The sequence below is a fragment of the Microcaecilia unicolor genome, chromosome 4 (genome assembly GCF_901765095.1).
Source record: "Microcaecilia unicolor chromosome 4, aMicUni1.1, whole genome shotgun sequence".
NCBI lineage: Eukaryota > Metazoa > Chordata > Amphibia > Gymnophiona > Siphonopidae > Microcaecilia > Microcaecilia unicolor.
This window is the reverse complement of record NC_044034.1, coordinates 219,440,756-219,457,365: the sequence shown is the minus strand read 5'-3', so window position 1 is coordinate 219,457,365 and position 16,610 is coordinate 219,440,756. Positions and strand designations below refer to the sequence as shown.

The window sequence follows — 16,610 nt, the reverse complement described above, 5'->3', positions numbered from 1 at the left end:
CAGATTACCTGTCTAACATTAATTCAAGAATGGGCTAAACACAACAAACAAACTGAACCCAAGTAAAACCGAGCTTCTCTGGATCCCTAACTCAAGAGGACACGTACATAAGTATTGCCATACTGGGAAAGACCAAAAGTCCATCAAGCCCAGCATCCTGTTTCCAACAGTGGCCAATCCAGGTCACAATATACCTGGCAAGATCCCAAAATCAGCCGTTTTTAATTAATTGATCATGACTAACACAAATTATCTTAAGCAGCAAAACATTCATGGTTTGATAGTAGGCAGAATGACTGGAGAAATTTAATATGCAAACTGGTGATCCATGCTGCCATTGATTTTGTTTCCAGGTGGAAGTGCACCACCCATATTCCACAAAACCCTCTACCACATGCGTGTTTTGAAGCATCTGTTCTTGAGGAACATATCTATTTTCATTTGCACCAAAACACAAATGCAATTAAGGATACTGATAATTCAAAAAGCCCTCAAGTGCTGTCAGTTATTCCACATGTAAAAACATGTTGGCACACAAAGCAGCACACAGGCAGTGGCATCCTTCATGGTGGTCAACGTCTTAAAGGATGACTGGGTGCCACACGGCAGGGGGTACAGAGCTTTCCCACATGCATCACTTTGTACTTGCTCACATTAAATGTCATCTGCTATTTAGACGCCAGTGTCCCAGTCTTGTAAGGTCCTGTTGTAATGTTTTACAAACCTCCCGCGATTTAACGACTTTGAATAACTTTGTGTCGTAAGCAAATTTTATGATCTCACTAGATACTCCCAAATCTAGGTCATTTATAAATATGTTAAAAAGCAGCGGTCCCAGCAGACCCCTGGGGAACCCCACTAACTACCCTTCTCCATTGAGAATACTGACCATTTAACCCTACTCTTTGTTTTCTATCTTTTAATCAGTTTTTAATCCATAATAGGACAGTACCTCCTATCCCATGACTCTCCAATTTCCTCTGGAGTGTTTCATGAGGTACTTTGTCAAACGCCGTCTGAAAATCCAGATACATATCAACCGGCTCAACTTTATTCACATGTTTGTTCACCCCTTCAAAGAAATGTAATATATTGGTGAGGCAAGATTTCCCTTCAGTAAATCCATATTGGCTTTGTCTCACTAATTCATGCTTTTGAATATGCTCTGTAATTTTGTTCTTTATAATAATCTCTACCATTTTGCCCAGCACCGACGTCAGACTCACCGGTTTATAATTTCCTGGATCTCCTCTGGAACCTTTTTTAAAAATCAGTGTTACATTGGCCACCCTCCAATCTTCCTGTACCACGCTCGATTTTAAGGATAAATTACATATTACTAAGAGCAGCTCCGCAAGTTCATTTTTCAGTTCTATCAGTACTCTGGGATGAATACCATCCAGTCCAGGAGATTTGCTACTCTTCAATTTGTAGAACTGCCCCATTACACATCCTCCAGGTTTACAGAGAATTCATTCAGTTTCTCCGACTCGTCAACTTCGAACACCATTTCTGACATCGGTATCTCTCCCAAATCTTCCTCGGTGAAGACAGAAGCAAAGAATTAATTTAATTTCTCCGCTATGGCTTTGTCTTCCCTGATCGCCTCTTTTACCCCTCGGTCATCCAGCAGTCCAACCGATTCTTTTGCTGGCTTCCTGCTTTTAATATACTTAAAATCTTTTTTACTATGTGTTCTTGCCTCCAATGCAATCTTTTTTTCAAAGTTCCTCTTAGCCTTCCTTATCAGCGCTTTGCATTTGACTTGACATTCCTTATGCTATTTCTTATTAATTTCAGTCTGCTCTTTCTTCCATTTTCTGTAGGATTTTCTTTTAGCTCTAATAGCTTCCTTCACCTCACTTTTTAACCATACCGGCTGTTTGGTCTTCCGTCCTCCTTTTTTAATACGCGGAATATATTTGGCCTGGGCTTCCAGGATGGTGTTTTGAACAGCATCCACGCCCGACGTAAATTTTTGACCCTCTAAATAGTATCAGAGACTTACATAGAGACAGTAGCACCTAACATTCTATTTGCTTTTTTTTTTTTTTTTTGCAGCTACATCATAATGTATTGTCCAGAGTGCTTGCATTAGTGGGGGTGCAACTAGAGCAAATTGCCCTTTACCTGACGATCTAGCCTGCAAGTGGGTCCCCCCTAATAAATTTCTGCCTTGGGCCCCATCATGTTTAACACTGGCCCCCAACTGTCCACAATAACTCAGTCTCTTGCTTGGGTGCAAACTCCTAATTCAGAACCCAGTATTTTTTTAAAACTTGTAGATGGGGTATTTTTCACCAACTGAGTGAAAACAGCCAGGCTGAATCACAACAGTTGCCATCTCCACCACCAAATAGAGGCTTTTAAATGTGCTATTAAATGTCTTCTGAACTATTTTTTCCTGTTTTTTTTTTTTAATCACAGAGTTTATAAAAAGCAGTAAGGCATAAGTGGACAGTATTACTGAGCTTGCGTCATTATGGGGCCAGAATCAATGGTCTGAACAGCTGCAAGGAATACTAGCCATGGTGCATAATGAAGATATATAAAGTAACATCTCTGTTTAATGTATCATTTTGTACTTCATATTCCCAGTCAAGCACACTGCTCTATCATCAAAACAGGACCTTTACTTAATAGAAACGATGTGGTTTCTTGTGTTAAACAAAAATATTGAAGAGTCCAGTTTCTTCCTGCCATAGAAGTGAAACGGAACTGGCCACCGTCGGGTGTTAGCTAAGTGCTCAAATTTTTTTTCTTCTAGAAATAAGATTAACAAGCATTTTTGGAATAAATAAATGAAAGTTATTTGCAGGAAGAAACAAATAATTAAAAAATACATTTACGTTTTAAACTAAGGACTAAAATGTAATAAATAAAAACGGATTAAAAAAATATAGTACGACATTTTAAGACCGATGACCACCATAACCCCAGTGAAAGATGCTAGAATTTAAGTTGGCGTTTGGGTGTATTGAGGTCTTTTCCTTGTGTTAGCAAGAAAAGTAATATATATCTTGCATCAACACTGGTCGTCAATATTTTTGTCTAATTTGATTTTTTAGAGCCACAGTTATTTTTCTCTGTTTTTGTTTCTTGTGTTAAGCCATCAGTTTCCAAAATTGCTATGTGTGGTTGGGGAATGATTAACTGAATAAAGACACCTATTCTAGTTAAAATAATTTAGATGTTAAGTGAATTTTGAAATTTCTTTAGAAAAGCCTCAGAGGAAAACCAGACATGCATAGAGCACTTACAATCTCTTCCCGGATGGAGTAATCAGCTGTCTCCAGGTAATTCAGCATCTCAGCCACAATTTGCTGGGCATTGCTTCGATCACACATGGCATACAGGAGATCCACTGCTCTCTGTCTTACGCTCACATCTCTCTCTGTCTGCAAAAGCAATCAAAATCATTTGATGACCAGAGATAGCGTAGGGTCTTCCACACTATGGTTAGCTCAGAAGCATCTAGCAAATAAACAGACAAAAATTGTCCCATATTGCTCTCTCCCATAAATACAAGCTTGAGACACCCATGATCAGTTTTCAGTGGAAGGTTTAGAATACAATTTCATACATCTAGACATGTCAAATAATTCATATATTCAGTGGAACTACATTTACAGTAAAGGTCAACCCAAAAATTAAATATATATATATATATATATATATCTCAAACATATAAACGGCGAGTGACCGTACTCACTGCAAATGCGCAGTAGAGACTTCCCTCTCTGTCCCGCCCACGCGTCAATACGTGATGACGGGGGGGGGGGGGGGGGGGGGGGGGCGGGACAGAGAGGGAAACTGCGCCGCCGACGTTGCTACCGCTCCCCCCCCCACTCGGAGTCGCCGCCGCCACCCCTCCACCCGGCCCGGGCCCTCTCTTCCCTTCTGAACTTACAGATCCATTCGCCGAACGCAGCAACGCACATCAGCTGAGCTGCAGTGAGCCCTTCCTTCTTTGCCTGTGGCCCCGCCCTCCTGTGACGTAACGTCAGCGAGGGCGGGACACACACAGGCAGAGAAGGAAGGGGCAGCTCAGCTGATGTGCGTTGCTGCGTTCGGCGAATGGATCTGTAAGTTCAGAAGTGAAGAGAGGGCCCGGACCAAGTGGAGGGGTGGCGGCGGCGACGACTTCGAGGGGGGGAGGGGAGCGGTGGTGACCGCGGGGGGAGGAAAACCTCTATACCAGCCCGTTTTTACGGGCTCAACGGCTAGTATATATATATATATACATACACACACACACATACATACACACGTCCCACTATTCATATAGTTTATACAACATAGAAAAACAATAGTAAATTGAGTGATCAGGCCAGAAGTATAAGCTGTGTGTACAGCAGCCGGAAATCAGTGCCTATACATATAGCTTAAACCAGTGGTTCTCAGCCAGGGTGTTGCAACACTATTGTTTTGCAAGGATCTGGGAGGGGCACTGAGGCTGCAGTGGCAGCAGGAAATGCAACAGCAGGAGACATGATCACAGAAGCCCCAGCATTTTGTTGTGAACTGCACTCCTTCCCCTGAGTCACAGCAGCAAGTGGCACATAATATGCTTTCACTCAGTGGCGCAGGAAGGGGGGGGGGCGGTCCGCCCCGGGTGCACGCGCTGGGGGGGGGGGGGTGTCGGCGCCGCTGGTTACCTGCTCTCTTTGCCCCGGAACAGGTTACTTCCTGTTCCGGGGCAGAGAAAGCAGGGAACCAACGAAGCCGACGCAGCTCCCAGAGACGACGTGCACTCGGCAGGGCAGAGCGTCAGCGGTAAAGATGCACTCCGGGGGGGGGGGGGGGGGGGGTGCGCAGCGGCGACCTGCCCTGGGTGTCAGCCGGCCTTGCTATGCCGCTACTTTCAATTCCTATTAACTCGGCATATTGGAACTGAAATCAAATTAAGTGTCACGTACTGCTGTTACCCAAGGAAGGAGCACAGCTCACAACAAATTAACAGAGAATGCTGGGGCTTGTATGGTTGGTCTCTCCTACTGAACTAGAGGAGAGATGCTGGGCCGCAGAGCAGTGAACAGCAGAGATGACAGGAAGATGTTGAATCATAGGGGCAGAGAAGAGGAAAGAGAGAGAAAATTCTTGGTCACAAGGGTAAAGGGATATGGAGGTGTAATGCTGGGAATGGTGGAACCATATATGGGAGAGATCATAGCAGGCTGCCAAGGAGATGAGTACATGGAGAGCAAGAAGAAAGAAGAAAACATGAGGCCAGTGAAGAGTGAGAGAGAAATAGAGAAGCTAGGGAATGAGAGAGAAGGGGACGGAAGTCACCTAAGTCACTAATGACATCGGAGTCACCACTTGCTAACAGTTTCTTGACAGAGTGGGATAATTACCATTGCCTTCCGCAGTCATCTTTATCTCCTCTCCCCCCCCCCCAACAAGATAAGGCAGTGTACTCATTTATTGACCAAGTGGATGGAGAGATGATATGGCCAGAGGCTAGCTACCTAACAGAAATCCCATGCAGGATTCAAGCTCAGGTCGTGGGCAAGCAACCTACCAGTTGCACCATGAGGCCTCATGAGGAGAAGGAGAGGAAGATGGAAAATTGATAGGTGAGTGAAAATTAAAAAGGGAAAGATAGATTAGAATGAAAGGGTGAAATTTGTGTGGACAGAGGAAGAAAAGGGAGGAAGAGAAAAAGAGGGACAGAAAAAAAATCAGAGACTTGAGAAATGGAAAAAGAGAGGAGAAAATGGTAAATGGACAGCAGGCACTGGAAAGTATTAGCAGAAGACAGGCAGGAAAGCAAAAAAAGAGAAACTGGGACCAACATGTCTGAAAAATACAATGTCACAACAAAAGGAGAAAATCAACTGCAAAGTACATGCAGATAAAAAGCAGTAGCAGTGCGGCAGCTTAGAAAGGCTCAAAAAGGTGCTTTTGGTATCAGGTGAAAAATAGCCAGATTTCCACAAAACGTAGCTTAGCTTGACATATATCATCCACCTATAAAATAAACCAACCAAAAAAGCTACCTAAACATTCTGAAAAAAAAACCACTAAGACCATAAGAACATAAAACACAGGGGGGTGGGGGGGTGGGGGGTGAATATGTATGTACCTTACAAAGGTCAACACATATTCACCCTGTTTCTATTTATCTAAAAAAAAAAATGTCTAAAGAGAAAGATTTATTTTTGAATTTATTTTTAAAACTAACTACATTATGTTAGCTTTGGGAAATGCACATCATGGATGTCTTTGTACTTGTTCAGTACAAGAGGAAATGCATTTCTATTTATTTCTCCAGCGTTGTGTTACGTGCCACATTTGACTCCTCGGGGGTTCCTAGTTCAATTTTTGACTTCATATTTCTATGTCTTAATTTGTCATTCTGTATTTGGTGAGACTGCATGCAACTGAGGTGTGGTACTCTGTTGCATGCAGTTTTTGTGTAGAAATTTGTAGTAGTCTCACTTGTTTTGGTTCACCAGTAGTAGAGCTCAGTGTCATTTATAGTGCTGCCTATTCATAGGTAGGGTTCTTGCTGACTGAATCAAAGGAATTTGCGCTGTTGTATGGCAGATTTGCTACATCTATGTAGAGTTGAGATTTTTTTTTTTCAGGTTTTGTATTTCATAACATGCCTGGTTAGTAGAGAGATTTATATTGTTATTGCTCCAATGACAAGAGAATCAGAATAGTTTTTGTATGGTGACTTCCATGGACGCATGTCCTAGTTCTGATCTGCACCTGCTGATTTTTGTGCATGTAGAATCTTTACATTTTACTTGTAAGAACTGCTATACTGTGTCAGACCAAAGGTCCTTGAGGGTCATGCACGCAATGTGTCATATATGAACATCTTCTGGCAGGGGTGTCCCAAGTAAAAAGATGTTGAGAGCCACTGGTTTAAAAATATAAGACCTCTCTTACTAAACTGCAGTAGTGACGATTCCTGGTGCGGCAATGCAGACAAAGCCTATTCACTTTGAATGGCTTTGTCAGCATTGCCGGGCAGGAATCGCTAGCATGGTCTGGTAAAAGAGGCCCATATTGCACCCACCCCTGAATGCCCTGAACACACCCCTTTTGCTCTACCTATGATCACTCTTCTGGGTATTGGCTTTGCTGGGTTGTGTTCAAGATCGCCTTTATCCCCTATTTTGTTCAATATATACTTGTACTCGGGTAAAATGTTGCAGAAATTGGGATTAAAATATTTCATATATGCAAATATTTATATTTTTTCTATTCAATATTCCTTGGAAGACATTATCTAAACAGGTTGGCAAGAATTCGTAAGATGGTACAGTGGGATGAGGACACATTCTTAATTTGAACACAATACACTGATTTTATGGGTAGGAAGGCAGGCTCATTCTACCCCTAAAAAGGGTCCTATTTGGAGAAAAGGAAATAGCATTAGAATCAGTAATTTGAATGGTAGGAATTCTGATTCATCACTGTACAGCGCTGCGTAACCTGAGTAGCGCTCTAGAAATGTTAAGTAGTAGTAGTAGTCATTTGAACAGTTTAACCTGATTATTGAATCTTGTTTTTGTAAACTGTGGTTATGTCAAATGTAAGATTGTAAATCATTCAGTGAAAAAATGATAATTCAGGCTCTGACCCATTGTAATAAACTTCTCTTTTTACCTAAAAAAAACAACTTTTAGACAAAGCCACCAAAATCAACGTACTTAAGAACAAATATGATAGAGTAACAGCTCCACCTATAAACCTTGCATTGCTTACCTAAGGTTTTATGTTTGGCTTTTAAGATCATCAAAGGCCTTTGTCCTCTATTTATCCTGATATTTAACATTTCAATCTAGATTTTGTTCTTCCCATCAGATGTTTACATACCTTCAATTTCCTTCCGTTTCTTTGATGAGCAAACAATAGTGGAGTGGAGGAGTGGCCTAGTGGTTAAAGCACCGGTCTTGCAATCCAGAGGTGGCTGGTTCAAATCCCACTGCTGCTCCTTGTGATCTTGGGCAAGTCACTTAACCCTCCATTGCCTCAGGTACAAACTTAGATTGTAAGCCTCCTGGGACAGAGAAATATTCAGAGTACCTGAATGTAACTCACCTTGAGCTACTACTGAAAAAGGCGTGAGCAAAATCTAAATAAATAAATACATCAAAGCTACTATTTATGGGAGCTATGCTTAGAATGTAGAATTTTCTCCCATTACTGATATGCACATGTTTTTTTCTATAATTTTTAAAATGGGGATTTTTACTCAATACTATTCTCAGAAATGTTTAGTTTTGATAATCCCTTTGTTAGGATTAGACTATTTGTATTGTATTATATTTACAATACTATTTTAACTTTTTTTTCCTTTTTTTAAAAATATGTTTGTATCCATTTTGCTGTTTTTGTAAACTGCTCTGAACTATACACAGTCATAACAATATATAATTATATGTATAATGGCATATGTATAATTCACATGCATAATGCTGACAATACACACACATTTTTTTTTTTTTTTTTTAAAGAAAGTCAGTTTTATGTTTGGTACAACTGCTTTCTGAATACCAGGCATGCTCAAGTTTAGCTTGCTATTAATGAATCTTCCCTCAAGAAAAATGTTCAAACCTTTTTCGAACTGTTATTCTAATTGGCCTTAAACCCATCTTCCAATAACCACCTGCAAACTAAGAATGCACTGACTAAAAACCACCATTAAATGTGTATTAAATCTGCTGCCAGTTAGTACTAGGTCTAGGGAACACACCATGAAACTCTGATTTCCTAAATAGTTCCCTAGTTAACTAGTCCCACACTACATAATTTTACAAACCTCTGAATCAAACCCCAACTGATAGGTCCTAAGCTGTTTAGCCATTCTTCACATAGGAGTCCATCTATCCCAGTAATTATTTTTGTTTCTAGCTCTGCTGCATTTTTCCTGTATTGCAACCATAATTGCATAGAATAATCAGGTGTGGCTGCTTCATGGATCAATACAAAGGCACTATTGATTTTTAATTTTATGCCCAATTTTGGTCTGCATTCCTTACAAATAACATTTTATTTACTTTTTTTGACCAATACTGCACAGTGAGCTAAGAATGTCAGTGTATTGTTCACAGTAACTCTAAGACAATTTTCCTGGTGGTAATTCCTAATTCAGATCCCAGTATTGTGTACACATACATACACTAATTCTGATCATTATCCTCCACCAAGTGAATAGGTCAGAATGTAAAATGTGTTACTAAATTTTCCTCATGCATATTGCTTTGCACAAATCCATATGAAATGTATATATTCCATTTGGTTGCATGGGTTCCCTGGTTCATAAAGCACCCAATTCCTCACAACCTGCCTGTGTTATTACCCTCCCTTGAATACTTGCCATCTGCAAGTTCAACCACTTTGCTCATTGCTCCTTTTTCCGGATCATTTACTTTAGGTAGTGAAGGTTTTTGGGGCCTCCACTATTCATTTCTTCACTCTGGAAAACTCATCATTGAGTCCTAGTTTAGTTTTAGTGTTTAACTACTTTTCTATAGATATCAAAGCAGTATACAATATTAAAAACCAAGAAAATGAGAAATGTAAACATTCTGAAGTTAGAAGAAGAAAAAAATTTGAGGAACGAGGAAGAAATTAGGTATTTATTTATATACTAGTAAAAAAGGCCCGTTTCTTAACGCAATGAAACAGGCGCTAGCAATGTCATGAGTTCCTGCCATTAATGTTTCCACGGTTGTATTCTGAATGTAATTGTTGTTTACATGTGTAAGATTTCTTTATATATAATAGTTTTTGTGTAAACTGTGTTACAATGTGGTAAACGTTTTCCTTGTTCAGACCCTTCAATCAGTTTAACAATCACATCAGAAGAGCTCCTTACTCGTGAGAATGCAACATACAGTTGCCCATGTGAGAGACAGAGTGACAGAGTGTTTTACAGACAGTGTAAAAGAGAGATACACAGAGTGATTGTGTGTGTGTATGTGTGTGTGTGTGATGTGTGTGAGTGACAAAGTGATTAAATGTTTGTCTTCCCTTCCGTTCTGTGCACTTGCCTCCACTGATGTTCCTACCTCCCTGTATATGATTGTTAAGAGATTCAATCCACTCCACTTCCCTCCTCCAAGTTCCGTTCTGTCTGATTGGTTCTTCGTTCCTGTGATATTGCGTCTGTTTGCTTGGCAACTATGCAGCGTTCCGTTTCCTCGACGTGAGGGCGGGACAGTGAAAGCCAATGAAACACTGAATGACAGACTTACGAACCCTACACTGCCACGGAGTCAGCTTCAGAATGTTGGAGGTGCTTTTTTATTATATAGGATATTTTGCTCACACATTTTTCAGTAGTAGCTCAAGGTGAGTTACATTCGGGTACACTGGATATTTCTCTGTCCCAGGAGGGCTCACAATCTAAGTTTGTCTGAGGCAATGGAGGGTTAAGTGACTTGCCCAAGATCATAAGGAGCAGCAGTGGGATTTGAACTGGCCACCTCTGGATTGCAAGACTGGTGCTCTAACCACTAGGCCACTCCTCCACTACAACAAATTGCCCTTCATTACCCTCATCTGGACTATAAGCCATCTTGTAGTATACCTCTAATTCTTGCTTAAATTTTAGAAATGATCTCTCATTTCTCAGGTAGAATGAAAGATAAGTTGCAAAACACAAGGGCCGGATAAGAGAAAGCAGGGCCCTCAGCAAGGTCACTATTACAGAAGTGAATTATGGGCAACTGCCCTGGGCCCCAGGCTACAGAGGGCCCTCAAGTTTACCTGAAGCTGAAGGTACAAACCTGCTAGTAGGCTTTGGCAACCTCTGCTAAAATTACTGCCCTGGGTCCCAGCATGTTTAACACTGGCCCTAGTCCTGGTCCTCATTGATTTGGAAGAGAATGAATAGGTAGGAGGGAAACAAGAGTTACCTTCTGTCACGGTGGTGACTGTTTCCTTGTCTGTGCTCACCTCGCCCTCTGGTGGCCTGAACTGGTGGCTGCTATGAACTGTCACACGTTCAGCCCAATCCGATCCAGATCTTCCGGGCTGCCAGACTTGCTTTTCTTGTTTGTGCCTGAACAGCACCCATAGCTGTCTTGTGATTCCTGCAGCTAAACTTCAGCTGCTGATGGGCTTTATTAGCCACCTGGAAACTTTTGTGTTTGCCTTTGCATCGTCTAAGGTCCCTGGTATGTGGGTGTGTGCACTTCTGCCTAGTCCAGTTCTAGTCTGAGTTTCTTGCCTGGTTCTAGTTTGTTTGTGTGTAGTTAGCTTTGGTTTTATTGCTTAGTTCCTAGTCTTATTTCTGGTCTGCATTTCCTTGTCTTGTGTCTGTGTTCCATTTTAGTGGCTGCTTGGCAGCTTTCAGTCCGGACTCTCACCTGTCTGTGTTTCTGTCTTAGTGGCTGCCTGGTAGCTTTTTAGTCCTGACTCTGTTGTGTGTTTCCTGTTGGTATCCAGTTCCTGCCCTGTAAGTCCTGCTGGCCGCCTGCACCCAGGGGCTCAACTCTGCCTGTCCCAGCTTGTTTGCCTCTGCTGCAACTCCAGTCCGGGGTTCCAGTCCTGTTCTGCCTTGCCTCTGGTTTGGGGGAGGTTTTGCCTGCCACTGCCACTCCACAGCAGTGGTCCAAGAGCACACAACCCCTGTGCTTCTGTGAGAAGCGTGACACCTTCATTCACTTTTGAAGTGTAAAATGAATTTTATCTGGGCTTCTAAGATGGTATTTTTAGATGGTCTCTAGCCCATGCAAATTTTTAGGTATTGCCACTTTACATTTTCGCCTAATTCCCTCATATCAGTCTTCCTTTTCAAACTACTGCAATAGTTTCTTATGAATGTTCCCTCTATTACAGTAAGGGAAAATTAGGTTCTTACCTTGGTAATTTTCTTTCCTTTAGTCATAGCAGATGAAGCCATTACGTATGGGTTGTGTCCATCAACCAGCAAGGGGAGATAGAGAGCACTCAACTTTTCACAGTGCCTCATGGCCAGCCAGCTCCACTACCTCTTCAGTATTTGAAGCTTCCAAAGCAGCATGGCAAACCGCAATGGGAATAACATGAACTTTCCTCACAGCAAACGATGGCCCCTTAACAAGGGCATGAACTCAAAAGGAGGGAATGAACACATCCTCCTGGAGGGAATAAACTCATCCTCCAAAACATAAACTGGAGGGAATGGACTCATCCTCCTATAAGTGAACATGAATCCTGAAGACTGTTTTCCAACTTTCTCCCAAGGAAGGAACTTCAGGAAACAAGAACAGAACCTAAAACAAATTCACAGCATACAGACAATCATACAAGGAGGGCTCATGGCTTCATCTGCTATAACTAAAGGAAAGAAAATTACCAAGGTAAGAACCTAATTTTCCCTTCCTTGTCATCAAGCAGATGAAGCCATTACGTATGGGATGTAACAAAGCAATCCCTATATAGGGTGGGAACAGGTCACACCACGCGCTAGCACTTGTGCTTCAAAATGCGCATCCCTCCTAGCAGCCACATCCAGCCTGTAATATCGGGCAAAAGAGAGCTTAGAAGCCCATGTTGCTGCACTGCATATCTCTTGACGAGAGAGTAATCTAGTTTCAGCCCAAGAGGAAGAAATCGCTCTGGTAGAATGCGCCTTAAAGGCTACAGGCGGAGACCGGCCGGCAAGCAGATAAGCTGAAAAGATAGTTTCTTTGAGCCAGCGGGCAATAGTTGCTTTAGATGCTGGAGACCCTCTGGGAGGACCTGATAGCAAAACAAACAGATGATCATAGATCCTGAAAGAGATAGTAACTCGCAGATACTGCAGCAGAGTCCTGCGCACATCCAACAGGTGCAACTGCCCAAAAGATTCTGGAAACTCCTCCTTATCAAAGGAGGGCAAGAAAATAGGCTGGTTTAGGTGAAACGATGAACCACCTCAAGCATGAAGGAAGGCACGGTCCGAACTGTGACCCCGGACTCTGAGAATTGCAGAAATGGTCTCTACAGGACAGCGCCTGGAGCTCTGACACCCATCTCGCCGAAGTAATGGCCACAAGAAAAACTGCCTTTAGTGTCAAATCTTTCTCCGATGCTCGCCGAAGCGGCTCAAAAGGAGAAGCCTTCGGGGCCTTCAAAACTAGCCCCAGGTTCCAAGCTGGACAGGGTGCTCGTACGGAAGGCCGGAGCCAAAGCACCCCACTAAGAAACCGTGCCACATTTGGATGAGCAGCTAAAGACACGCCTTCAACCTTACCACGAAGGGAGGCCAACGCTGCCACTTGCACCCACAGGGAATTATAGCCAAGCCTATTTGTACACCATCCTGCAAAAAGTCCAGAATCGGCGAGACAGGAGCCCGCATGGGTGTGATCGCTTTTGAAGCACACCAAGACTCAAACTGGCGCCAAATCCTGGCATAAGCCACGGAAGTGGAACGCTTGTGGGCCTGCATGAGAGTGGAAATGACTGTGTTTGAATAGCCTTTGTCCCTCAATTGTGCCCTCTCAATCGCCATGCCATAAGACCAAAGCGGCAGGCGTCCTCCATGGCTACCGGGCCCTGTGACAACAGGTTCGGTACCAGAGGTAAAGGAAGGGGAGCCTCCATTAGCATCTGTTGGAGGTCCGCATACCAAGGCCTCCTGGGCCAATCCGGGGCGATGAGGACCACTTCTCCTGGGTGCAGCCGAATCCGCAGGAGCACGCGCCCTATCAAGGGCCACGGAGGGAACACATATAGTAGGCCCGGAGGCCAGGGCTGAGTCAAGGCATCCAACCCTGCCAAGCGAGGATCTCTCCGTCTGCTGAAGAAGCACGGGACTTTGGCATTTGAACTTGTCGCCATAAAATCCATCACTGGCTTGCCCCATTTGGCACATATCTGCAGGAATACTTCATCTGCTAGTTCCCATTCTGCTGGATCGATCTGATGCCTGCTTAGATAATCAGCTTGCACGTTGCTCTGACCTGCAATGTGAGCTGCCAACAGAAACTAAAGATGCAGCTCGGCCCAGTGGCAAATCTGTTTCGCCTGTGCGGCTAGTGCTCAGCACTGAATGCTGCCTTGTCGATTTATGTAGGCCACTGCTGTCGTGTTGTCTGACATCACTCTGACAGCCAATCCTTCCAGGGTCACTTGAAAGGCCAGAAGCGCCTGAAACACCGCTTTCAACTCCAGGCGGTTGATGGACCACTCCGACTCCTCGGGTGTCCATAGACCCTGGGCATGCTTCCCCTTGCAATGTGCGCCCCAGCCCTTCAGGCTGGCATCTGTCACTACTAGACACCAATCGGGGAGCTCCAGCGGCATTTCTCGCCGCAGCATGCTGAGAGCCACCACTCCATGCTGAGTCGGGCCGCAGGGAGCCAAGAAAGTCTGCATTGATAATCCTGAGAAACTGGAGACAATCTTTAAAGTAGGGAATACTGTAGAGGTCTCAGGTGCGCTCTCGCCCAGGGCACCACTTCCAATGTGGCTGTCATCGATCCCAGGAGCTGGACAATGTCCCAAGCTCGCGGGTGGGGCATCCTCAGGAGCAGACGGACCTGATTCTGAAGCTTGCACCGCCTTAGCTTGGGTAGGTATACATAGCCCGAGTCTGTGTTGAACCTGGCCCCCAAATATTCTAGAGATTGCGAGGGGGTCAGGTGACTTTTGGCCATATTGATGACCCAGCCTAGAGATTGAAGTACTGAGACCACTCTAGCTGTAGCTTGATAGCTCTCTATTACAGAGTCTGCTCTGATGAGCCAGTCGTCTAGGTACGGGTGAACCCTGATACCTTCTCGCCTGAGCAAAGCAGCTACTACCACCATTACCTTCGAAAAGGTTCGGGGAGCTGTGGCGATGCCAAAAGGCAAGGCCCGGAACTGGAAATGTTTTCCCATCACCGCAAACCTCAGAAACCTCTGGTGCGGGGGCCAAATTGGTATGTGCAAGTAAGCTTCTTTCAGGTCTAGAGACGTGAGACACTCTCCTGGCTGTACCACAGCAATGACGGCGCACGCAGGGTTTCCATGTGGAAATGCCGGACTCTCAGGGACTTGTTTAATTATTTAAGTCCAGAATAGGGCGAAAAGACCCACCGTTTCGCGGCACCACAAAGTAGATGGGTATCGGCCGTAGCCGTGTTCGGCGGGGAGGTACCGGGACACGGCCCCTAACTGAATCAGACCTATGCAAAGTCTCCTCTACCGCCGCCCGTTTGGCGGCAGAACCGCATCGGGACTCCACAAGCACGTATCTTACTGGGGCGTTGAATTCTATTCTATAGCCATCTCTGATCAGGTCCAGAACCCACTGATCTGAGGAAATATTGGCCCACTCCTCGGCAAAGAGGGAAGACGTCCTCTGACGACAGGAAGCGAGGAGGGGGCCGGCGCACCATCATTGAGAGGGTCGCCCCTGAACTCCAGGCCTAGTGGCTGCGGAACGCTTGTCCGAGCGAAAGGAGTTCCTCTGCTGAAAAACGGGCATGAGAAGTGAACCCAGCAGAACGCCCCGGGCGGTACCTTCTAGCTTCACGGAAGCGAGGTCTAAAAGAGGAGTGGACCGCCTGGCCCTTGGAGGAAGGCCTCGGCCTATCTTCGGGCAAGCGCTGGGTTTAGGATCTTCCAGGCCTTTAACAATTTTTTTTTCCCCAACTATTCACCAAATAGGAGAAGGCCTTGAAAGGGCAACTTCACCAACCTTTGCTTAGAGGCCATGTCTGCTGCCCAATGTCGTAGCCAAATAAGACGGTGAGTAGCCACTGCTACTGCCATTTGTTTAGCCGAAGCTCTGACAATATCATAAAGGGCATCAGCCAAAATGGACAAGGCCGACTCCACCAGCGGAGCCACATCGAGAACGGATCTGCTCTATCTCCGGGCTGTTCCACTGCCTGTTGCAACCACGCCAGGCAGGCTCTAGCAGCATAACTACTACTATTTAGCATTTCTATAGCGCTACAAGGCGTATGCAGCGCTGCACAAAACATAGAAGAAAGACAGTCCCTGCTCAAAGAGCTTACCAATCTAATTGACAAAAAATAAATAAAGTAAGCAAATCAAATCAATTAATGTGAATGGGAAGGAAGAGAGGAGGGTAGGTGGAGGCAAGTGGTTACGAGTCAAAATCAATGTTAAAGAGGTGGGCTTTCAGTATAGATTTAAAGGTGGCCAAGGATGGGGCAAGACGTAGGGGCTCAGGAAGTTTATTCCAGGCGTAGGGTGCAGCGAGACAGAAGGCGCGAAGTCTGGAGTTGGCAGTAGTGGAGAAGGGGAAACAGATAAGAAAGATTTATCCATGGAGCGGAGTGCACGGGAAGGGGTGTAGGGAAGGACGAGTGTGGAGAGATACTGGGGAGCAGCAGAGTGAGTACATTTATAGGTTAGTAGAAGAAGTTTGAACAGGATGCGAAAACGGATAGGGAGCCAGTGAAGGGTCTTGAGGAGAGGGGTAGTATGAGTAAAGCGACCTGGCGGAAGATGAGATGGGGCAGCAGAGTTTTGAACCGACTGGAGAGGGGACAGGTGACTAAGTGGGAGGCCAGCAAGAAGCAGATTGGCAGTAGTCTAAACGAGAGGTGACAAGGGTAGTGAATGAGGGTTTTGGTAGAGTGCTCGGACAGAAAGGGGTGGATTTTATGGATGTTGTAAAGAAAGAAAAGACAGGTCTTGGCATCTGCTGGATATGAG

At 44.3% G+C, this 16,610-nt stretch overlaps 1 protein-coding gene across 1 annotated transcript in view; it reads right to left on the bottom strand.

Moving 5' to 3' along the window:
• Window positions 1-16,610, bottom strand: part of AP2A2 (adaptor related protein complex 2 subunit alpha 2) — a 279,757-nt gene that overhangs the window by 127,163 nt on the left and 135,984 nt on the right. The window contains 1 exon segment of the mRNA XM_030201248.1: window positions 3,261-3,398. Coding sequence (XP_030057108.1) covers window positions 3,261-3,398 — 138 coding nt within the window.